The sequence below is a fragment of the Fusarium verticillioides genome, chromosome 2 (genome assembly GCF_000149555.1).
Source record: "Fusarium verticillioides 7600 chromosome 2, whole genome shotgun sequence".
Taxonomy (NCBI): Eukaryota; Fungi; Ascomycota; class Sordariomycetes; order Hypocreales; family Nectriaceae; genus Fusarium; species Fusarium verticillioides.
Window position 1 is genome coordinate 4095886 of NC_031676.1, and position 23397 is coordinate 4119282.

The following is a 23397-nucleotide window of genomic DNA, read 5'->3' on the forward strand; positions in this document are numbered from 1 at the left end:
GGCGCAAGCAATGATAGGGATGACCTGTTTAGATGTGCCTGGGCCGTGGATATCGGTAAATGAATTCCATCCATGTGAGAAAATGCATATCGTGATGCGAGATGCGCGTAGATAAGCAGCATAGCAATAGAATTACATTACATTACATGCCACTTTGCCATACTGATTATGCTTATTAGTGATACCATTGTTAGGGCCAGACCTGCACAGCACAACGGCGAAATTCGGAAATACTTAAGGTCGATATCAAGGATTTGGAAGCACGCTGGTGACAAGCCTACTTGTATGAATCCTGCTTCCCTGGATAAGACATATGAGGATTTAGGATTCAAGGAGGTCGTCTCTCATCCTGAGTATTCTAAATGTACGGCCGATGGCACGACTGCGAAATGCCCTGATCTTCAGACAAGATATTCAGGTCGGCCGTTCTAGATATTTGATCATCTAGGGTGGAGAACCCTTTTACCACGATTTGCTTTAATGCGATATTTATCAAGTATCAGCTTATGTAACTTCATCTGATTAGAAGGAATGCCAATTGATTTTCCCCATCCGAAACCCAGTTTATGCATATCATGCTCGCTGCAGATGATTGAAATTCTGTAAGCACTATAAGAAGGATAAGCTTACTTGACGGATCGAGAACTCTGCTTAGCCTCGCGGCTTACGTGAACATTGATGTCCAGGAAGCGTCACCCGGAACCCGAAATCAGTAAGAGGAATTCAGTCAAGAGTCATTAATCATTAAACGCTAAAAATACACCTATAAAAAAACAGCGAATGTCTGGCTACGGCCAGTAGACATCCAGGGTATCAACCGGAGAACCTCCCTCCGCAATGCCTCCACCTGGAAGGTAAATACCACCCTTAATCGCAACAGCCGCACCTCCATGTCTTGGCAACTTCATGGTCCCGAGCTCCTCCCACTTCCCGGTCTTTGTATCAAAGACCTCAATCTGGTTAAACATGCCCTCCGACTCGGGCGCAATGTTGCCCTCGCCGCCTAAAACATAGACTTTGGTGCCGATTGTGCCGGAAACGACACCGCCGCGGGGCGTGGGCATTCTGCCTTCGCTGGTCGTCCAGCCAGCTTCCAGGTCTTCTAGGTCGAGGACGAAGACTGTGTCTTTTACGTTGCGCTGGCCGCGGAGACGGCCTCCGAGAACGTAGAATTTGGTTCCGACGATGGAGGCTGTTGCGTGATCGCGGCCTTCGGGGAGCTTCTTTGCTGCTGAGGGAAGATCGATCCATTGTGAAGTCTTGGTGTTGAAGGCAGAGACGAAATCGACGGTGTCTTGTTCTCCGCCTGGTCCAGTTGGCTCCAAGGTGCGCATACCTCCAGCCATGTAGATAATATTTCCGTAAACACCAACCGCTGCACTTCCTCGCTCTTCACTCTCAGGTACAGGATCGAGCTCCGTCCACTCGTCGACGTCGGGATTGTAGACCCATGAGTCTGAAAATGCTCGCCACGCGCCATTGTCGATATCTGAAAGTCCGCCGAGAAGATAGATCTTGCCATTGACTGCAGCGACATTGGGATGATTGACTCTAACGGGCGCCTCAGTGACGTATCGGCGCCATGAATTCGAGCGCGTGTTGAAGAATTGCATAAGAGCAGTCGTCTCAAAACCGTTGGCCTCGCGATTGGGAACGATTCCACCGACGATCGCAAGGGTCTTTTCGTCGAGTGCTACGACGCCATGTTCTTGCCGGGGAGCAATGGGTATGGAGGGTAAAGTTTTCCAGGTATTCGCTCCTTGGGGGACGGCACTGGCCAGTGCGCCCGATAACAACGAGAGGAGAGATATACTAGAGAAGATCATGGTGAGAGATGGGATGATTTGAGGGAAGAAACATAAAGTGACCACTGAGATTCTTAAGTAGCAGCCGGACTTGGCAAGTTTCGTCATGGAATTGTGGCTGGATGACCACTCTCTCTACGAGGGGAGGGGAGGGGGTTCTTGGCATCAGCATCTCTCACACAAAGATGAAGCACCAAGTGCCTTGGGACCTAGAAAAACAAGGTTTGGCACTAAGATAAAGTCCCCTGTCCAATGTATGACTGCTAAATCCGAAAGCGCCGCGCGTTGCAAGGGCTACAAGGGGGGGGCTTGCTAAGCTTATTGGAATGAGATTAATTGGCGCCAAGCTCATGTCCCCATAATATTCTTGTTTTGAAGCACGTGTGCGCTTAACTCAATAATTATGGTTGTTCCTTTGTTGCGCGTTTTTAATCGTCATATGCACGTGCATGTCTTATTCGACATTCCACGCTGGCGAGAATATTGGCTATTGAGATTAGACAGATTGCAATCTTAACTGCTTTCAAGACTATCAATAGTTCTTATGGCATAACAAAATGCTAATTGAATTAACAATGGCTCAACAGCCACGTTATGCCTTGTATCCCTGCATCCCTGTATCCGTTTGCGTATACTCGTATACAAGCCACAGCTACAAGCCATGACCGCGTACATCCATCCCACCGTGATTATAAAGCGAACATCATCGTCCAAAATGTGCATGATCCCACAAGACTTCCATTGCGATTATAAGTCAAAGAACCGCAGTGGGGAATCATGGCTGCCCCAGCGTCTGGATCATGTCGGGAATATACGCTCGTAACGGTATTTGATCGCATCTGACGTGCAAAAAAAGAATCTGACAAGACTGGGATTCGAACCCAGGCCCCTTTCGAGACTGCGAATCGTCACTAGTTCTAATCGAACCTGAACACAGCGCCTTAGACCGCTCGGCCATCTTGCCTTCCGATTGGATAACAGCTGAGTCTGCAAGCTGACGTTACCATGCTGAGGGGGCTTATGCCAAGCTCAGCTCCCCGCAGAAAACGACTTGGTAGTTACCCTGAATCCGAAACTCAGGGACAAGTTTACGAGGAAAACGAAACATGTTACAAATGTTCCTGGTAGATAATAGTTTATAGATATAAACATAAATTAAATAAAGTTGCTTTAAGTATTAAAGTTATTTATGCTTGTTATGGGGTGGACTAAAGCATTAAGTTGAAGGTTTCTCGTGCCCTTTGGGCAGGGGATAGCCTTTGTCCTCAAAGAGCTTGCTAGCAGATCCCAACAAGCCTGCAGCTTCTCGTCCAAGCCATTGTTCAATAAGTGCGCTTCTGCCATCTTCTACTTCTACCGTCTTCCGCCCAACCACCTAGAGTGCAGTTAGAGTACAGCGATGCATGCAGGAGTGAAGAAAGCTTGGCTTACCATGTAACATTTTCCAGTCTCATTCTGCGCAGAGGCAAGGGCGATAGTCTCAGCGACGTCCTCTGGATTATTAGATTTGAGGCCTGAGTCTTTCCATTTCTCAGCCAACTCTTTAAAGGTTGGTGTTGGCGTGAAGAACGGAGCAACAGCATTGACGCTGATGCCAAGGCCTCGAGCAACTTGCTGTGATGCTCGAAGGAGGCCCGTGAGTCCATGCTTAGATGTTATATATGCACCGACGCCGGTAGCTCCAAAGTACCCTGATGTTGAAGTGACGAGAACTACAGATCCTCTTAGACCATCTGGTGAGACGGGTTGGTTGCGTCGCATGTGATGCAGCGCGAGCCGCAACGCTTTAAGATAGTAATGAGTCAGCCACGGAGAGAGAAAAGGGAATGGAATCAACAGTGGGAAAAAGTACACACTATTAATGGTTCCTTTAAGATTAACATCAATTACGCGAAACCCTTCGATTGATTCGCGTATTCCCCCCTGCTCGTCAACGTTTTCGATATCAAACAGACTCTGGTTTTCCATTATGCCAGCATTGGCTATAACAATATCGATCTTGCTGAAATGCTGTATGCATTGAGAGAAAAGGGCCTTCATTTCATCCCAGACAAGGATGTTGACACTGATGAATAGCGCAGCGGAGGGATGCTGCAAGGATCGAATAACCGATTCGGCCGCAGCACGAGTGCGCTCAAGATCGGCAATGACTGTATTCGCTCCATATGAGTTGAACAGCTTCACAGTCTCGGCTCCTATACCATTTGCGCCGCCTGTTATGATCACGGTTTTGCCCGCGAGGGTACTGAGTGAGCGCAGGTCGCGAGTGTTGTCAGTCATTGTGTAGTTTGCCTACTAGATTCACTTTTGGGCTAGTAGGTAGTCAAGATATTCTGAACAGAATTTAACTTAAGTAGCATTGCAGCATGTCAGAGGTTGACTCGCGGATGTATGACAAGATTAGTGGGAGCTCGGCTTATCTCGGAGTATTCTCTCGGCATACTCCTAGTATCTATACGGCATATTCAGACCGAACAACTAGAGGTTCAGCGCAGATTGAACTTCAAATCCCCTAGCCGATCCGACGTCGGAAAGCTTGAGATGATCGGAAGTCATTGTTCATCGCGAAAACGCCGAGCTAACGGTCGTTTTGGAAAAGCAACGTGACCTCATACACACGAGTGCCCATGCAAATGCAAAGATTCATGACAGAACCTGACATGGTCGTGGGAATGTATAATCGCTTACTGGTGCTATGATGCACCTGGCATCTTGGTCCAGATGCATAATGATCTACAGCAGCACCAAAGGATAAGCATTGTTATTCACTGGTAACACCATAGGGTTGTTGTTTGGAAAGTGCCGGGAGTCAATTAATTCATAGACTACATAAAAACTACTCTAGAAGGCTTTTGGTAGCAACCTTGTTGATAAAAGAAGCTACTTTGCCTGGGATACTGACAGTTGGAAAGTGTCCAGAATCACAAGAAAAAGTGACAACCTTTCGACCGCTCTTTTTAGAAATCATATCAACGGCAGATCCCTGGACATGAGGCGGGACAGAAACATCCTTCTCACAAACTATATATGCAACAGGAATATTCAAGTATCCTGCGTTCTGTAGTGGTCCAGAAAAGCTCAGCGCTGAATGTGCCGTCATTTGCTTCGCATACGTCAACGCTTCGGCTGTTGGAAGGTCTGAGAAGTTGATGCTCGCGCAGCCTTCAGGATCGGATGTGAGGTAGTGTCCCTGTTTAAAAAGTTAAGCATTGAATTAAGACCTTGAAGTCTTTTACGTACCTCAACTTTCATGAAATGGGGCATGTTATCGCCCATCATGGTCTTGACTGACCCTCCAATCTCAGGTACAGGGGAGCTAATATAAACGAGATGGACTATACCACCCGGCTTCCCAGAAACTTGTCTCTCTGCCTTAGAGACATCAGCCGTACTCTCTGTACCGCATATGCCGCCATAAGAGTGCATAACCAGGATGATCTCATGACCTTGATCAGCTAGCTTTGCTGTGACTGTCCTGATATGCCGAGCATCTTCTTCCATGGAAGCAGCCGGCAGTGCGTCACGAAATCCCACAGATGGGAGATCGATGACAGTTGTCTGTAATTCATACAGTGTGAGACTCTGAACAAGTTTGGAGTATAGTGATGGTGGAGCAAAAGAAGCTGGGACAATAACAACATGGGGTGTGAGTTTCTGCATTGTGAACGAGTCTGATGACTAGTCTCCATGTGATTCAAAGCGATGTTTCTCTGTAATGCTCGCTTTTAAGTAACTCACTCAATTTCTCAGAATCTGAGTCAAAAGTTCGATACAATTCGCCGAGAATAAAAATGGCCGAGGTGTTGAGAAAAACAAAGCCGAAAAGGCCGACATCATCGGATGCCGGGTTTCTTTTTACACATCGTAGAAATCACCGAACTGGGAACTGCGGTTCAATTGATGATTGATTCGGTGGAGTTTCGCGTGGCAGAGCATCGTGTGATATTCATACCTGTAAGTTTGGCCGTATAGTCGGGATAGTATACCCAAAGTCAAGTCTATATAAGTCTCTTTGACTGCAATTCTACTGCATGGGACATCTCTCATACCAAATTGATCAATAAGCTCTACTTCAGATCGAATCATTATAACCTTTTCATCATGTCCAAGCATATCGCCATTGTTGGAGCGGGACCATCTGGCCTGAGCCTCGCAGCTCTCTTGCAACACCACTCGATCCCCTTCACAATTTTCGAGCGAGAAAAGTCCACTAGCTCTCGCTTTCAAGGCGGCTCTCTCGACCTTCATCCGGAGTCTGGTCAAGCAGCCTTGTTCGAAGCTGGTCTTGAGGAGCAGTTCAAGAAGTACGCGCGCTATCACGACCAGGATTATCGCTTTGGCGATAAAAAGGCAGTTGCTTGGTTATTCCACAAAGCAACCGCTGATGCAGAGGGGCGTCCAGAGATAGACCGAGCGAAGCTTCGCAAGATTCTTATTGAGTCGCTTGACCCGGAGAATATCAAGTGGGATCATCGACTCTCTGAGATTGTTCCACTAGAGGATGGCAGGGTCAAGTTGGTTTTTGAGAATCAACCTGATCTTGTTGTGACTGACCTCCTTGTGGGGGCTGATGGAACCTGGTCTAAGGTACGACCGTTTCTGACGAGCTGGACGCCTGAGTACACAGGGCTGACGGTCATCGACTGCCGTATCTCCAACGTGGACAAGAGGTTCCCAGAACTTGGAGGGTTCATCGGCCGAGGCACTTCATTCTTCCTCTCCGAAGGCAGTGGCATTTTCATCCAGCGCAATGGGGATGATAGCGTGAGAGTCTACCCCTGTCTAAGAGTCGAAGAGGACTGGCACTCAAAGGATCCCTCCTTTGACTGGAATGAGGCCAAGAGAATGACTGACTATTTGATCAATAACTTCTTCTCCACCTGGGATCCTCGCCTTCAGGATGTCATTCGCAACGTCGATACGAACATGACTCCGCGTGCTCAGTATCGCATGCCCCTCGGTCTACGCTACGACCACCATCCAGGCTTGACTCTCATTGGAGATTCTCTTCACGTTATGTCGTGGTTTGCAGGAGAGGGTGCGAACCTGGCTATGCTAGACGCCCTGGACCTTTTCCATGAAATCAAGGCCCATCCGGATGATTTGGATCTTGCTGTTCGTCGTTATGAGGAAAAGGTGGTTGCCACCAGACGAGCGGATAACACGAACGAAATGTCGCAGGATCTACTTGTCAAAGCCATGTCAGATGATGCTCCTAGGGCTTACGTTGAGGGAATGGCGAAGGCCATGGATGTTTGGTTCACTGATGGGAAGTTGCTGGATAAGATCGATCGAGAGACTCTATTCAATAACTGACAGTTTCGTGTATGCAACCATATGTCGCACAAATCGCTATCATCTAGGATGAAGATAGAGTAGTTTTGAATAAGACTTCCCCTCATCTTTCTAGCGTAATCTCGAAGCCCGGTTGCCAGTAACAAAAGACCCAACTCAAGGCTCCAGACCAGGAAGATGTTTCTTTGATGATTCTTGGCGGATCTAGCGTTATCATCTTTTCCAATCTCCCGGACCAACAGGCCGGTGATCTCGGTACATGCCTCTGTGCGGCGTTCATCGCCCCATCCTGTCATAGCTTCAACATGTCCGTAATATCCGCTAGTGGCCGAAGTGGCTTCGTCCCGTCTTCCATCAGAGATATCACTTTGGGCCATGTCATATCCAGTGCTCGGAGCAGGTGATGACGATGTGTCGAAATTCAAAGGCTGGAGTAAAAACTGTGATGACTCGTTCGGGTCCACCATCTTTGGTGAGGTTGCCCAAGCAGGAGAGAATTGATCAAGGTAGTAGAGATGGTATAGCAAGGCCTCCGCAGCATTTCTGCCTTGTGTAGCAAAAGTGGCGAATGGGCGCTTAGTCTTACTTGCAGGTCGATCATTCAGCCTTAACGCCAAGAGTTTCTAAAAGATTCCGTAGCACAAGACTGATTAGGCCAATGACAATAAAGAGCCCCCAATGGCTGCTACAGCCGTTAGATGATGCGCGATGCAATAATCATATGCTCTGTGAAACTACTTATACCAGTGTTATTACCTAGACTCTAGTAGTAGGTATATAGCCTCTCCTCTTATAAATTGCCTAACTCCTTAACTTTGAAGGTGTCTTATTGTATATAGTTAAGGTCTCGATCGAAAGTTCCTTAATCTTTCTGTTGCTTGATCCTGAAGTCCCAGTTTACTTCCCACTTCACATCGACATCCTTGCCACCAATACCCTTCAGTGAACCAGATTTACAAGGCTTGAACTTCAAAAGAAGATCTGATTTAACAGCGTACACCGAGTCGGAGTCGAGATAAGTGTCGTCTTCAGGAAACACCTGTGTAATCAGGCGGTTGTAACAAGCCCTGGTTACCATGAAGTGGATATGACCAGCTCGGTAAGGATGGCGATCCATGAGTTTGAGAATATCCCCAGCGGGACCGTCGTAAGGTACGGGGTAAGGAACTGGCTTGATACAGTAGAAAGCATATTTGCCCTCTGAATCGGAGGTGAACATGCCGCGCATGTTTCCAGATGGCTGGTTGGGATCCTGTTGGTCATACAGTCCGTTGACTGCACACTCCCAGACGTTCAGAGAAGCACCTACGTTTTCTATTAGTACGTTTCATGATATAATGTGGAACGACCATTTCAACGTACCTGCCACGGGTTGGTTGGTATTAGCATCCAATATTCGACCATGGAAGTATGTTACCTCTCCACCGAGATACTTCTGGATGATGGTATCTCCATTCTCATATCGAGGAGGATCAGCGACGTAGAACGGGCCTAAAATGCAAGAGTTGGTTCCGTTATCCTGCTCAAGCATCTTCTGTGTTTGAGCATCGACCAGTCTAGTATAATGATTAGTCTCAAGAGTACAGGTTTAGAAGACTAGAACATACGCCTCTACGCCCAGGCAGTCGGAGATCAACAAAGTCTCGTTTCGCTCGGCATTGCTCATCTGACCAGACCTGTTCAAAGCCTCAATGGCAATGTATAGTTCTTTTGTGGTGAGGTTGACTTCACGACAGAAGGCGTGGAGATATCGGATCAACCCCGTTAAGATCTCCCGAGCTCTGGGTGAGCTGTTGGGCCCGAAGGAGGAGATGACAGAAGTTGTCAGAGGAGCATCTTCAGAGGGCAACATGTTTGCGTAGGTTCAATAGATGTCTGTTGAAATTTTTGAGAGATGTGATAAGAGAATCAATTTTTGAATTAGGTCAGAAGCATTCTTGGGGTAGGATCTATACTTTATATACTTTGTGAGTACCCCAGATGTAGAACCTGGGGCAATACCTCTTTACCCCAGTTTCTCCACGCTGGCTGGAGGTTTGCGCATCGCATAAGCACGACAATGGTCATCTTTCGGCAAGCAGGGAGAGGTTAGACCAGACCTCCAAATTAGTCGGTTGAAAATGCCGAACCTAGAGATCACCGAACCCGCGAATATGCCGAGCCCGACATCCGATGCCGCACGAAAGAACATAAGATGTTGTGCTCGGCAATTTCTAGGATCCCATTTCCCATGCTTAACAATTTCAAAATTCTCAGATTACCCGTATCCGTTGTAATGAATCGATCGCTGACCAATTCGCAACGTCTGGTCAAACCAGGGGTCAAGAGAAGACGTCCCCCATTGGCCTGTATTCAGTGCTATCAACGGAAGCTCAAGTGCGGAAGAGAGTTTCCAGCTTGCAGTCGCTGCTCAAAGACCGGAATTGCCGATGAGTGTACTTACCGTGGAAACAAAGGACGGGAGACGTCGGTTGATGGCTTATTCGGCGATGGCACCCCAAGAGGGGCTAACGTGGTGTCGTCATCTACCCGTATAGAGCGTTCGTCGACAGAGACTCTCGATAGTTATACGACCCCTGTCACCAAGGAAGTCGACATGACACACTTGGAAGGGCAGGACAACTCTACCAAGTTCTACGGGTGTAGCTATCCCCTGAACCTTTACCAACAGGTATGCTCCCACTTCATTTAGAAGCTGGCATTCTTTTGACTGGACCTAGTTCACCGATCTTCGGCCATATATCGTTAAAATCAAAACCCATTACCCCTCCATCAACACCCTTCGCGATGAGATTTATGCGCCATTCAACGACAAACAACAGCGTCGCCAGATTTCACAGGACCATGCGCTGGAAAATACTTTGAGACACCTGACACCCGCAAAGTCAATCTTAGATGTGCTGGTTCAGACTTATATCGACCGACATGAGATAACGCATCGGATCTTACACATACCAACATTTATTACCAAGTATAATGATTACTGGGCTGATCAGTCTAGTACCACGGTCTGCTTTCTTGTACAGTTGCTTTTAGTCGCTGCTACTGCTGCAAGCTGTCACCCCGAAGTCTGCGTCAATGTATTCAGCCACAACACAACTCATGATCACGTTATCAAATGGGTTGAGGCTGCGGAAGCATGGGTTAGTTCTCAATCTAACCAACCTCCTCGTTCCTGGGATATCCTGGTGATCCATTGTCTTCTGCTCCTTGCAAAGCGTGCAAACTTCATCAATGAGGGTTCCTTCTGGACTTCTACCGGGACCTTAGTCCGATGGGCCATGGCAGCGGGTTACCACCGTGAAGTCATCCCCGCAGCGAAAGTATCGCCATTCAGTCGAGAGATGCGTCGGAGACTGTGGGTCACAATTGTTGAATTAGATCTCCAAGCATCGATAGAGCGTGGAATGCCTCCAAATGTCCGATTAGGAGATTTCAACATCAAACCACCACTAAACGTCGACGATGAAAACCTTGAGGAGTCTATGCAAGACTCTTTAGTCGGCATACCAATTGCTACACTGATAAACGCTTCTTTTCAAGCGCTTCTCTATCGCTCGTTGCCCGTGAGGCTAAAGATATGCGCCTTCATAAATGGATGTTGCGAAGAGGTCGATTTTGACAAGGTCTTGGAACTAGAGGACGAGCTACGACAGGCACTCCAAGACATTCCAGCATGGGATAGCCCTCAAGCTGATCCACGACAGCACCGAACCGCGACATACATTAAACACATGCTAGGTATCGTCCTGCACCAGTACATCGTCTTGCTACATTTCCACTTCCTGGTCCGAACTACCTCCCCATCTAAATCCCTGATTTGCCGACGCGCGAGGTTAGACGCATCCACGAAGATCCTCGACTATTACCAAAGACTCATAAAGGAGGAGATGTTGCCAGAGCAAGCTTGCAGGACGGGTTTAACACTTGCGGCACTGAGCATCTGCCATGAAATCTACCTGAATCTCGAATCACGCGGTAAGACCAATTGCTGTTCCCGTTCGATAGAATAATGAATGACAGTTTATATCCATGAAGATTGCGATCAATCCACGATAACAATCTTCCCACAAATTTCGGCATTTCTCATTGAATATGTCGAGAGGGTCTTGAAAATTCTTGAAAGCCGAATCTCACTAACACTGAACGGCTTGAACGAATTCTATATCCTCAGTATGACTGTTGGGTTACTCAAAGGCAGGTTATGGCCAGAATCGGCTGCAAAATCGGACAAAGAAGCTGGAGAGCGAGTGATCAAACTGTGCAGGCTGATGCAGACACGAAAGGCGGCTATTCGACAAGACCAGCCACTACTAGATATTTGGTAAGCGGTTCCTCTTGAGAAATACTGATTCACCATGTACTGATGAATCGTAGTGATGATGGCCAGATGCGTGGGAATCAGCTATCAATTGATGGGAACTACGTTTGTTCTGATATTATGACCGATCTCATTAACTCGATGGTATGCTAATCCGAACTATACGCATGACTCTTACTGATGAAAACGACACAGCTTCCTCAGGACTTGGAGTTTATTAACGAGAACCTTGATCTCACCTTCTTCCATGCATAACTCAGATTATTCATTTGATACCTGGAATGAAATTCAATGACAGGAACGCTTCTATTGGTGGAAATTTGGTGATAAACTAATTCATTATAAAAGATCGGCACTTATTCTTGAATCACGTCTTATGCTCCCGAATGATCGAATTGCCTTAGGTGGTGGTACCTAAACTCAATGCAGTAGCACATCCGTTGTCAAACCCTTGAAGACGATAGGATCGCATCCGCTCATCTCGGCACATCTGCCCCCGAAGTGGGAAATTAAAGTATGAGCACATCGGGAATTAATATGGCAAAAGAAATAAACAAAAACCTATATAATAAGAGACAGCTGTCGAATACTCCTCGTCCAAGTAGGTGGAAATATTTCTCCTTCGAAGAGCAAAATGCGAAGTCTCCTCCTCTGCCCTCTCCTGGCTGCTTTGGCCATGGCCGAAAAACTTCTTTACAGAAACACCTTCAATAGCACCGACGCGATCTCAGATTGGGTTGCCGAAGGTCCCGTAAAAGCCACCGTCTCCAACAACACTCTCGAACTAGCTGCCCCAGGCGACTTCGTCTACTGGGTCCCCGAGGTCTTCCCCGAGCGCATCCGCATAACCTGGGAATTCTCACCCATCGAGGAGCCCGGCTTGGCGATCGTATTCTTCGGCGCAGCAGCCGCCAAAGACGGCGGAAGCATTTTCGACAAGGATCTCAAGCCCCGAAACGGATCTTATCCGCAATATCACTCTAGCGATATCCGCACGCTGCATGCTTCGTATTTTCGACGTCGATGGCCTGAGGAGAGGGCTTTCCATCTTGCGAACTTGAGAAAGTCGCCTGGGTTCCATCTTGTTGCGCAGGGGGCTGATCCGCTGCCGAATGTGGAGGATACGCAGGGCGCTTATTACAAGGTTGAGGTCATTCATGATAAACGCGATGTCAAGTTTTCGATTAATGGATTGGAATTGTTCTCGTGGGAGGATGTGGATCGGTCGACTGGGCCTGTTGTTCGTGGTGGACGAATTGGATTTAGACAGATGAATCCTCTTGTTGCTCGATATCGCAACTTGGAGGTATGGAAGCTTTAGAGGCTCAATCCATGACTTCTATGACGGCGTAGACAGATACGAGTTGTATTACTACTTTGACCTCGACAAATGATATTAGACGCCTCTAAGTTGAGAATCCTCCAGAGTTGGCCTGTCTAGGCTCACCAGCAGCTTCAAATGTCCCATCCAGTAACCTCCTCAAAGCCTGAGCAGTGCTCTGCCCAGGCGCAACCCACGTAACATTATTCCCAATCTCCTTCAAATAAGCAACCGTGGAGTTGTCATAAGCATATTCGAACGTGACTTGTCGCGGCTCAAGCTGATCATGCAGACGAGGCGCAGCCAGGGCATCATGAACAGTCATGTTCTTCTCCAGCGCATTTAGAACAACCTGGACAGTAGCTGTGATGATGCGACTACCACCAGCAGAGCCCGTCACCAACGAAACCTTCCCGTCGGGTCCTTCGACAATAGTGGTGCTTATACTAGAAAGAGGCCGTTTTCCAGGTCTGATGAAGTTGGCCTCGCTGGGGATAAATCCAAAAGCGTTTGACTGTCCAGGAATACTGAAGTCGTTCATCTCGTTGTTCATGATAACGCCAGTCTCGGGAACAATGACCTGTGAGCCAAAGCCGAGGTTGATGGTAGTCGTGAGGGAGATGGCAAGTCCTGAATTATCCATGGTAACGATGTGTGAAGTACCAGGTGTGTCTAAGCTTTCAAGACCTTTTGGGTCATAATCTTTGACTGCAAGAGCACGCCCGTCTAGTTTGGCGCGGATCTCCTGCGCCGTATTGTTGGAATACATCTGGGATTGATACTCGTCTAGACCTTTGACAAAGGTTGGGTCGCCGAGATTACTTCGCATTCCGTACCCAAATTTAAATGCCTCGTCGAGCAGGTAAGCGCTGTCATTGACTCTTCTCGGATCACCTAGAAAGTCATAACCGTCGAGGATGTTCAACGCAGCTGCGACGACTGCACCACTTGAGGGTGCTGACCCGCTGGTGACCTTTCCACCTCGGTAGTTGATCTGAGAAGGCTCCCGAATAGCCACAGAGTAATTCTTCAGGTCATCCGTCGCCATGATACCCTTCTTCTGCTTCAAAGTCCTGATAGTCGCATCGGCGATAGGTCCCTCGTAGAACGCACCGGCTCCCTTGGCAGCGATAGTCTCGAGCGTATCGGCATATCTCTTGCGCGTGAGCTTCTCGCCGAATTTGAGTAATCTTCCAGCGGGTGCAAAATCAATGGCCCATGCGGGATCGTTAAACAAAAAGCTCTCGTTCTCAGCTTTGCTGTAAGTCATCTTCATAAATTTGAGAGTATCGTTGTTAACTGGAAATCCGTAGCGGGCCACGTCAATTGCTGGCTGGACGAGCTTCGCCCAAGGTAGATGGCCATAGCTATTGTGCAAATGCTCCAGACCTCGCAATTCACCGGGTACACCACTAGGAGGCTGTCAGTCATTACTATAGCGCTGCAGGGTGTGTCATACCTCGCCTGTCCTCCATATATGCTGGCGTTCACGTTGTTCTTGAACATGTTCTCCGTAGCTGCCGCAGGTGCTGTTTCGCGAAAGTCGACAAATTCGTAGGGCTGGGTTTTATTCTTGCCATCGGGTTTGTGAATGAGCATGAAGCCGCCGCCTCCGATTCCAGAATGATACATGCCTGTACTTGTCTCAGCGCAGCGTGGTCAAGGATAGCATGGTTGACTCACCGACTGTTCCCACGCAAAGAACGGTGGCGACCATCGCGTCAGCTGCGTTGCCGCCCTGTCTGAGAATATTGATCCCAATCGTCGAACATATCTCACTCTCACAGGCAACAGCGCCACGGCTGTTGCTAAATTGTCTGGTCTCTACTGGTTTCGTCTGAGGAGGGTACTTCACATCGCACGGCTGGCCATGAGCCTGCGCAATTAGGCTCAGCAGAGCAAACCAAGTTGAAAAGCGAGCCATTATCAGCAATTGACTTCAGTGTGTCCACTAAGTTAAGTTCTTGGGAGAGGCGCATCGCTCGTTTTTGTAGCTCAAGATCGCCATGACGATCGTCATCACCAAAAGGTGCCGTTTACTCCGCTTAGATAATAGTTACTCGAATCAAGGTTACATGCAGAATAGTCTCGATAAGAGGGTGTAACCCAACATCGTAATCTTGCTGATGTTCAAGGCGGGGTATTAGTCGGCAGTGATAGAGCTAATCCGTTGAAGTAGGGATCAGCAATCTCTGAGAGGATTTAAACCTTGGTTTTTGACCAGCTTCCTAATAGAGCTTTTGAGCTGAAATGAATTAGTCATGGTGTGGGAATGACTTATGGCGGCGAGGCATTTCTACTGCGGTGGATATGCCGTGCGACTCTTGACCTAAATCAATCATCATGGATTCATGAGAAACAACGCGGACCCTCAGCATTGTAATACATCCCAACCATATCTCAGTACAATTTGACATCTCTCTCCTCATATTGGCCCCGCATTACCTCGCCATGCATGATTCCGTGGATATAACATTCTCCTACCAAGCGATGTGCATTCAGCAGTCGCTTCCCCCTCCTCAAAACAAATGGCACTGCACTACCATTGAGGACGTATATCTGATCACCAGCTTCTGCCAGTAGCGGCACGAGACCAACTCTTCCCTTATCCGTCTTACCAATCTGGTATACAGTGTAACAAGAGTATATGGCCTTGTAGAGCGGAAGGCCGATAATTGCAACGAGTTGTTCCTTGGCTTCCTCGGGAGGTAGTGATAGTAGAAAACTGCACAACTCGGGCATTACATGCCATCTGGAACGTAGTCCGATTCCAAAATCTGGAGAGACAGGACTGAATCCCTTCGTCTTGTTGGCCACCAACATCCTCCACCATACATCTTTCAGTGACTCACCAGTCACATAGTAATCAGAGGTTTCTTCAAGCTCTGCGAAAATATCGCAAGATTGCTGAAGACGAAGTATCAGGCCGTGTATGGGCCCGTGTTTGACGTGGTCACCACCGACCCAGCTGAGCTTGTCGACGAACCTCCCTCGAATTGTAAGGCAATCGTCCTTTGGGTCATCACTAACCCACGACACGCACTGAGTATCGCCAGCGGCGGCATACAACCCTCCACTGTGCAGTCCCAAGCTGCTATAGTCGATTTCATCGCCCATGAAAACAAACTTGGTAGTCCAATCAGGAATCCAAGACGGAAACCGCGAAGATTGTATGTTCAATCGAGCTTGGTACAAGAGGTCCATACACTGCCTCCTGCGTACAAATGCTTTGCCGAAGCGTCTAACTATGTCGTCGAATGGACAATTGTAGTCAGCCCGAAAAAGCTCGTCGTCAGTCGCGTCTGATAAACCAAGAATCGCGAATAGATGATCGCGAGCTCTTGTGGCTTTGCTCCTGTCGCATAGCGCTAGCAGATCAAGAAGAGGTACCTCCACTCGTAGCCTTAGCTTCGGATCCATCTCTCTCGCCAGGTTAAACTCCTCTTGTTCTTCGAATACCATTGTGTCCAAATTGATGGTCAACATTCGCATAGTATCAGCATTTGAAGCGGGCAGGGTCTCTAACAGTGCAGATCGCCTGTAGACACACATCATATGCATAGCATCTCTTCCCATGTGCGTTGCCGCGTCATTGAATGCGTTCGGTATATCGGGAACAACTGAGAAGGAGGATGTCATGTATGCGTCGATCGTGGCGACGTAGAATACGGACCAACTGGCTTCCCATTCGCCACAGAACATGCGGACATCAGGGGAAAGCACAAATTCCTGAATCACCCATACGCGTCGAAACCACGGTCTGGCCCAGAGCTTGGCCAGTGCCTTCCAGGCAGGATCTTCTAGGCCAGGAAGTTGGTATTGCTCGAATATCATCTTCATCGGAGGTGAGATCAATCCAACATGTCTCAACATCTCCATTCCCTGTCTTCCATATAAGCGGTAGAGAGACGAACTAACCCTAGCAAATCTATGCAGCAACTCGCCGACTTTCTCGCTTCCATCAGCCCCACGGCCCAAATAAACCAGTGTACAGGTAGAAGATGCATAGATGTCACTCATTAATGCCACCTGGCTCGCCTTCTCCGCGTTGTCTGACTGGTTAATACACACCGCATCCGCCCAAAGCATACGGGAATCCTCTTTCAATCGAAATCGATGCAGTGCGTGAGATAGAGAAGGCGTGATGAGAATAATACCGCGCGGCGTTTCTAGTTTGTTTGTTGCATGACCATCTTCCCAGGCGTACGACACTGCTTCATACTTTCCGACAATATCCGAATTTAATGTAGCATGTAAGATTTCAGCTCGGAGAGGGTCATCGACTGAACCGGGGTGCAGCTTGATCAGGCGGATTTTATTACCCTCAGAGCCGCTTGACAGGGGCATGTACGTGTACTGTTTCTGGGTAGAAGCACGAACGAAGAACGCATGTAGTGCCTTGCAGACGGTGTGACCGATACGGTAGAATATCACGGTGATCTGGAAATCATTTGAACTGCCGAGGCTACCCATCCATCGGCGGGCGGGTGGGATAACATAACGAACGAACAATGCCCCAAGCCCGGGAATAAATAAGGGTTCATCCCTCAGCAATACTCGTACAAGTCGTTCGCGTACCGAAGGGAAACCAAGGAAAAATAGAATCATCATGATGGACGCATATGTATCGATAATGAAGCCAAGGTAGGGACCCAGGAAGGGTCTGAGCAAAGGGAGCGCGATGCCGAGGATTGACATTATATTGAGGGTGAGCCTCACTACTGAGTCATCATATAAGCCTTCCGTTTGGAAACAGAATCTCAGTACTCACTTCTTGCTTTGGCAATGCTTAAGTGGAAAGGTATACTTAGAGTAGAATAACTACTGGCATATCCCAAGGCACAGCCTAGATATGTTGGGGGAAAATGGAACAAGAGTGAAAGCTGACTGAATAAGGCGCGCAGCTATTAACGTGCCAGGCCCAGGGGTGCCAAAAAACATCATACGTCAATCGGGGGTGTCGAAATAAACTCAGTCAAAGCTATCCTATATTAACCTTAAATTCTGCTAAATTACCTAAGTCTTTTTGTCATATAGGACCAATACCTTCCTCGCTTAGCAGGCCTCCAATCTGACAGCTTCAGCTAACCCCAGCTAATGCAAAGGGTGCATTTAGGCAGTATCAGTAGGGTAGGTCCCAATTCTGCCTTACCGCAGCTTTAGTGAAGACCTGCACTTTCATGCAACGGATCAATCGAGTTACAGTGCAGCTCTTGGTCCTATGATCATTCTTGCATCAAACTTGGGCACCGGAAAGCATTTACCCCATTCCTCGTCATCATCGAAACCTCTCCCGAGTCTTGTCGCTCCGCGTATAGAACTAGATTCCTTCAGCACGGACTAAACATTAACTAACCCCTAAGGTATAGAATTTTTTGAGGTTCCTAATGCCGGGAGTAACTATACGACTCCGAAAGAACGGATCGGAAAGGTTGGTCCAGAGCAACCGTGACACTGATGATCCCGATCAATTGGAACAACTTATTCAGGCTACGCGACAAGTCTTTGAAGCAACGGCCGACATTCACGCAGATTTATTACTCACTCTGGTCGGCCTGGGCCCAGTGCATGAGATAAAAAGACGTGGCTGATAATTTTGGTGATGTTGAAGAAGCGACGAATCTCGAACGCAAAGCAATCGAGGCATCACTCCCAGATTCCATGGACCGCCAGAGGTTTTCGTCCTGTTTGACACTACAGTTAGGAGACTCTTTCTATCACACGGGCAACATTGATGATCTAGATGAAGCTATTGGATTGATCCAGGGTTCGCTGGAAAGTCTCAACAAGAAATCGCCCATGAGGGCCGCACATCTGGCTGATTTGAGAATCTTACTAAAGGAGAAGTATTCTGATCTCGGGGTCAAAAGCGCCGTTGAAAGTGCCCCCGAAAATTCAGAAAGCCATTGCATTGTTTTCAGAAAGTTATAGCACTATTACGATATGGCTTGAGAAATTGGCGGACTTGTACGATGCAAAACACGGCAACTTCCGGAGACTAGAGGGTCTCAAACCTGTTTATCGCCTACGAAGAGACTGGCTATTTGCAAGGGCAGACGATTGTGAAACCCGAAGGGTCTAGAAGAAGCAATCGATGCCGTCAAACGATATCTTGAGAAGGCTAGTAAAAAGAATCATCTTGGTCGGAACAGCTCAGTAACTACTCCGACGACCTTGATTCTCTCCATAGTAGAATCGGGGATTTTGCTCACTCGGAGGAAGCTTTTGAACTTGCAAGAAAGGCTCCGGAAATAGTACCGATTAATTATGTTCAAGGGTACATCCAGTTGCATGCCCTGAGCTCTGTGCTTCTGAAGAGGATTTTTAGGAACCAGGAGAATGAATTAGATCCAAACTAAAGCATGATGTTATCAAGGGAAGTGTTGTCGAAAGGTCGAGTAGTCTGAATTAGTTCAGCTTCCCTGATAAAGAACACTTTATGTATTAAGCTTTGGTATTCTATTTATATCTCTTTCAATAATACCATCAGCTTCCGATTCTGCTTTCTGTCTATAAAGACTATTTTTAGGATTTGTTGTCCTGGTCTAGGTCATACGACAATGGCCGACTCTCGGACCATAGTTGCCGTTCTACCCGTGCTCCCTGCAGTGAATTACCAATCAGCGGTATCGGCCTATTGAATCATCTCCCGGCAGACTACAGAGAAGGTTTGACGGAGGCTTAACTGCCGGTGAACCAAAGCCATAGCGTCACGGCTCCTTCCTTGAAGCCAATCACAAGTCATCCCATAAGCGGAGAAGGGAAGATTCCGGGTTCCATGTTAGACCCATAAGTCTGACACGTTGTACCTCGATAAATAAGTTAGTACGCACGCAAACGACACGCGATACCAAAGCATCGTCAATTGTTGCACGGAAATCAACATGAACAAGACCTCTCACACTGATGAACCCTTTGAGGGCGATGACGGCTACAACCAGAGCCCGAACCCAAACTCTAGCGACTTGACTACCAACGCTGACTTCAACGGGCTCGTCAACAGTCGGGCCAGTCTCCAAGGCGACTCGCGTGCAACACTCCCAGACGCAGCGTCAAACATGTCTGGTCAGATAGCCAACAATAATCCCACTGAGACGCCCGGCCGTGGAAAGGCGAAGCTGCGGCTGGCCTATCGGTCAATCGACCATGGCCAGCCCTCAGGCGGTCTGCGCTCAGCACCCGCCAACCCCCCGCCAGCAGCACCAGCTGGTTCCGCCGACAAAGGCGGTACGCCACTTCAGCGTCTCAAAGACACCCTCACCAAGATTGGATCTTTCATTGGGCCTGGGTTCATGATTTCGGTTGCGTATATCGACCCGGGTAATTACTCGACCGACATCGCTGCAGGAGCTTCCTACCGCTTCCGGCTCCTCTTCATCGTCTTGCTTTCAAATGTGTTCGCGGTCTTTCTGCAGAGCTTGGCGATCAAGCTGGGCACTGTGAGTGGACTTAATCTTGCACAGGCTTGCCGGGCGTTTCTTCCTCGGTGGTTGAATTACATCCTATACGTCTTTGCTGAGGCGGCTATCATTGCTACTGATATCGCAGAGGTAAATAAATCACTTGCCATTTCCCAATACTGCGTTAAAGAAAAAAGGAAAACAAAAAGTGCTGACTCACTAGGTCATTGGATTTGCGATTGCCTTGAATCTTCTGGTCCCCGCGATCCCGCTGGTGGCAGGATGTGCTATTTCCATCATCGATGTCATGGTCCTACTCATCTTCTACCGCCCTGAAGGATCTATGAAGGGTTTGCGGTACTTCGAAATGTTCATCATGTGTCTCGTCCTCGGCGTAGTTATTTGCTTCTGCATTCAGCTATCTTTGATCAAAGATACCACCCCGGGTGAGGTCTTCCAAGGTTATCTGCCATCCAAGTATCTCATCGAGTCTGAAGCGTGAGTTCTGATCCAGCCCCTTCTGCTTTGTTGCGCTCGCTCTAATACCTGTCCAGCATTTACCAAGCCTGCGGCATCCTGGGCGCGACGGTTATGCCTCACAGTCTGTATCTTGGATCCGGCATTGTTCAACCCCGCCTGCGTGAATACGATGAGCGGAGCGCTCTGTTGCCTCGTCAAGTCACTTCAGAACCCTCCGTTATCGACAACAGCATCGACAAGGGTTACTACGTCCCCTCTGAGAGGGCAATCAAGCACTCGCTCAAGCTTTCGATTCTCGACCTGTCTATTTCTCTCTTTACATTCGCGCTTTTTGTCAACTCGGCTATCCTCATTGTTGCAGGTGCGGCGCTATATAACAATCCAAATGCTCAAGATGCAGATATATTCGGTATTCATAAATTACTTTCCAAGACTATCTCACCTACTGCAGGCACCATATTCGCCCTGGCATTGTTACTCTCAGGAGTTTCAGCTGGAATTGTTTGCACCATTGCTGGTCAGATGGTTAGCGAAGGCGCCTTAAACTGGAATGTTAAACCATGGTTACGCCGTCTCATAACTCGGAGTATTAGCATCACCCCAAGCATTATTATCGCAGGAGCCGTTGGGCGTGAGGGGCTTAATGCAGCGCTCAATGGATCGCAGGTGGCTCTCAGCATTATCCTGCCATTCGTGACAGCACCTCTTATCTACTTCACCTGTCGTGACAAATACATGACGGCCCGACCAGGCAGTGCGCGCTGGCGCACTGGCGATATGGATGATGTGACAGACGCAGATGGGATAATCGAAGAGGGAGACGGACAACGAGGTCAAGGCGTCAAGATGACCAACTCATGGTTTACCATGATTCTAGCTATTCTAGTCTGGCTTTTCATGGCAATCATGAACGTGGCTAACTTGGTATTCCTCGGCAACTAGGGAATCCCACGAAACATAGTCGCTTGGTGAGAAGCAATTATGTCATCACATTTTTAGTAGGGGAGTAGAGCTTCTCCGTAGAGCTTTGATGAATGTATCAAAGGAGCTCAGTGAGGAAAATGCCAGATTGACCCTCTGGCCAAAGTTTTGTTGAGCTTCTTCAGCCTATAATTATCAAACTTCCAAGGAATATAGCAAGAATTTCCTTACCTACAGCCGATACTGCACTGATCTGATAAAATTGTTGCACAATCAATGTCTTTGGTACATGTGAAAATCAGGTAGTCAAGCTATAATATACGATAGAAATAGTAGTGCCACAGCTAATGCATTTTCTTCAGCATCAGTTCTGATCCCGGGCACCACTTTCATTAGCGACGAAGGCAGGGTTGACGTCGGGTGTGTTAAGATCACCCTCGGTCGTTACTCTATTGAAAGTCAGAAATAGGCATTGCGTTGATGTCGCGCGAGTACGTTTGAAGCTATAAGAGAAAGAGGAATGATGGTTCTGTTTGCCGAGAACATCATAAGGCTATGAGAATGTTAAGATATAGTTAGCTCTAGAATCGGACAGGAAGAGGGAATGGCTAGTTTACAGAGATGAGAAAGTGGTGAGGGATGTTATTTCTGATAATGATAGTAAGGGGATTAGTGATATAGAGTTCCTGGTTTATCGGGTTTCTTATGTTCACTGTGGTGTTTGAGAGACTCTTTCCTCAGATTTCCAATCCTTGTGTTGATACCTTATGTCAAGAGTTAGAAATACTACTTATGTCCCAATACTTGATGTTGTGCTGAGTTAAAATCAACACGTCGACAGTACACACGAACGCGACATATCCCAGCAAGAAAATCAAGCCATCGCTGATCAATCATCCGGGCCTCCCTTCTCCCCCGTTCCTGTCCCACTGATCACATCGAGCTCGTTACTTTAGTTAAGAGTAGTATCCATTCGCCTGGTACAGCTGACCGTCGTACTCCCAAGTTCCACTCAGCTGGTGAGTTCCCCTGACGCACTGGGTGATGATATTCCTATATATGTTAGATAAGCCCTGTAAACAACCTGAAATACATACTCGGTAGCATCCTAAACAAGGAATGTTAACAACTCTCAACCATTGATCATTTCGGGGGATACATACCCAGCAATCCTTGAATCCTATCTTGCCACCAGTGTTCTTGCGGCTCAGCTCGACATTAACGGTGATAGAGGCTAATCCCTTGAGGGTCTTGGAACCCCTGGTGGTGCAGCCCTGCTGATAAGCGCAGTCTGAGTTGCTGCACATCTTCTGGCGAGCATCCCAGTACGCCTGCTCGAACTTCTCAATGCCATCCTGTCTGTTGCCAAAGCAGTCTGCCGCTAGAGTGGAAGTAGCGAAAAGGGCAAGGGCGGAGAGATTGATGAGCTGCATACTGGATGGCTTTGTGTGAAGTTGCTTGGAAGGAAAGATGAGGATGCTTGGTGTTGTAGTAGGGAATGTAGGAGACATTCAGCTTGTTTTATAGTTATTTGGTCATGAGAAGTCCCGGCCTCCGAGCTCGTGTGTATAAATTATGCATCCTCTGCTGGAACCACTGACAGCCTATTATTGGTGCATATGCATCAAGCGGTGAGACTGTCTTTTCAGCTCAAGTAGCAAATAAGATTACAGTTACGTTTTCAACTTACTCGCCATCCAGAAACGTGCACCTGCTCTCTGCCCATTAACTGTCAGCGGGGACCTTTCAACGAGTGACCGTCCAAACTCGGCAATTGCTCGTGGATTTGAGTCTGACTTCTCATTTGGGATTGGTCCATGTTTCGGCTGTTGTAACCCTGTTTTGAGTCTCTGA

The 23397-nt window shown here is 47.8% G+C and overlaps 11 protein-coding genes and 1 non-coding gene across 13 annotated transcripts; 4 read left to right on the forward strand and 8 right to left on the reverse strand.

Moving 5' to 3' along the window:
* Positions 1-716: 716 nt before the first annotated feature.
* FVEG_03664 (hypothetical protein) lies at positions 717-1911 on the reverse strand. The gene has a single exon (XM_018891283.1). It carries the CDS (start codon positions 1824-1826, stop codon positions 789-791), a length of 1038 nt encoding a protein of 345 aa, XP_018747769.1. The 5' UTR covers positions 1827-1911; the 3' UTR covers positions 717-788.
* Positions 1912-2665: 754 nt separating this feature from the next.
* On the reverse strand, positions 2666-2769 carry FVEG_15311. Its single transcript has one exon. It is a non-coding gene; the product is annotated as a tRNA-Leu (tRNA).
* A 252-nt stretch (positions 2770-3021) lies between these two features.
* On the reverse strand, positions 3022-4085 carry FVEG_03663 (hypothetical protein; the record flags this gene model as incomplete). Its single annotated transcript, XM_018891282.1, has 3 exons — positions 3022-3180; positions 3237-3589; positions 3662-4085. The coding sequence occupies 3 exons, from the start codon at positions 4083-4085 to the stop codon at positions 3022-3024; spliced, it is 936 nt and encodes a 311-aa protein (XP_018747768.1).
* A 556-nt stretch (positions 4086-4641) lies between these two features.
* FVEG_03662 (hypothetical protein) lies at positions 4642-5465 on the reverse strand (the record flags this gene model as incomplete). The annotated part of the gene is made up of 2 exons (XM_018891281.1): positions 4642-4995; positions 5046-5465. The coding sequence occupies 2 exons, from the start codon at positions 5463-5465 to the stop codon at positions 4642-4644; spliced, it is 774 nt and encodes a 257-aa protein (XP_018747767.1).
* A 441-nt stretch (positions 5466-5906) lies between these two features.
* On the forward strand, positions 5907-7121 carry FVEG_03661 (hypothetical protein; the record flags this gene model as incomplete). Its single annotated transcript, XM_018891280.1, has 1 exon — positions 5907-7121. One exon carries the CDS (start codon positions 5907-5909, stop codon positions 7119-7121), a length of 1215 nt encoding a protein of 404 aa, XP_018747766.1.
* An 841-nt stretch (positions 7122-7962) lies between these two features.
* On the reverse strand, positions 7963-8952 carry FVEG_03660 (hypothetical protein; the record flags this gene model as incomplete). The annotated part of the gene is made up of 3 exons (XM_018891279.1): positions 7963-8405; positions 8463-8656; positions 8708-8952. The coding sequence occupies 3 exons, from the start codon at positions 8950-8952 to the stop codon at positions 7963-7965; spliced, it is 882 nt and encodes a 293-aa protein (XP_018747765.1).
* Positions 8953-9375: 423 nt separating this feature from the next.
* Positions 9376-11676, forward strand: FVEG_03659 (hypothetical protein; the record flags this gene model as incomplete). The annotated part of the gene is made up of 5 exons (XM_018891278.1): positions 9376-9771; positions 9821-11078; positions 11124-11424; positions 11478-11565; positions 11617-11676. The coding sequence occupies 5 exons, from the start codon at positions 9376-9378 to the stop codon at positions 11674-11676; spliced, it is 2103 nt and encodes a 700-aa protein (XP_018747764.1).
* A 379-nt stretch (positions 11677-12055) lies between these two features.
* Positions 12056-12742, forward strand: FVEG_03658 (hypothetical protein; the record flags this gene model as incomplete). The annotated part of the gene is made up of 1 exon (XM_018891277.1): positions 12056-12742. One exon carries the CDS (start codon positions 12056-12058, stop codon positions 12740-12742), a length of 687 nt encoding a protein of 228 aa, XP_018747763.1.
* A 23-nt stretch (positions 12743-12765) lies between these two features.
* On the reverse strand, positions 12766-14666 carry FVEG_03657 (gamma-glutamyltransferase; the record flags this gene model as incomplete). Its single annotated transcript, XM_018891276.1, has 3 exons — positions 12766-14154; positions 14202-14376; positions 14426-14666. 3 exons carry the CDS (start codon positions 14664-14666, stop codon positions 12828-12830), a joined length of 1743 nt encoding a protein of 580 aa, XP_018747762.1. The 3' UTR covers positions 12766-12827.
* Positions 14667-15142: 476 nt separating this feature from the next.
* On the reverse strand, positions 15143-17353 carry FVEG_03656 (hypothetical protein; the record flags this gene model as incomplete). The annotated part of the gene is made up of 1 exon (XM_018891275.1): positions 15143-17353. The coding sequence occupies one exon, from the start codon at positions 17351-17353 to the stop codon at positions 15143-15145; it is 2211 nt and encodes a 736-aa protein (XP_018747761.1).
* A 2127-nt stretch (positions 17354-19480) lies between these two features.
* FVEG_03655 (manganese transporter) lies at positions 19481-22413 on the forward strand. Of its 2 annotated transcripts, XM_018891274.1 has the most exons (4): positions 19481-20292; positions 20366-20640; positions 20697-21845; positions 21906-22413. In XM_018891274.1, the coding sequence occupies exons 1-3, from the start codon at positions 19627-19629 to the stop codon at positions 21562-21564; spliced, it is 1809 nt and encodes a 602-aa protein (XP_018747760.1). In that variant the 5' UTR covers positions 19481-19626; the 3' UTR covers positions 21565-21845; positions 21906-22413. The 2 variants fall into 2 exon arrangements, with proteins under 2 accessions (XP_018747760.1, XP_018747759.1); XM_018891273.1 differs by having other exon boundaries at positions 20697-22413.
* Positions 22414-22499: 86 nt separating this feature from the next.
* Positions 22500-22976, reverse strand: FVEG_03654 (hypothetical protein; the record flags this gene model as incomplete). Its single annotated transcript, XM_018891272.1, has 3 exons — positions 22500-22596; positions 22641-22651; positions 22707-22976. The coding sequence occupies 3 exons, from the start codon at positions 22974-22976 to the stop codon at positions 22500-22502; spliced, it is 378 nt and encodes a 125-aa protein (XP_018747758.1).
* Between the last annotated feature and the right edge of the window lie 421 nt (positions 22977-23397).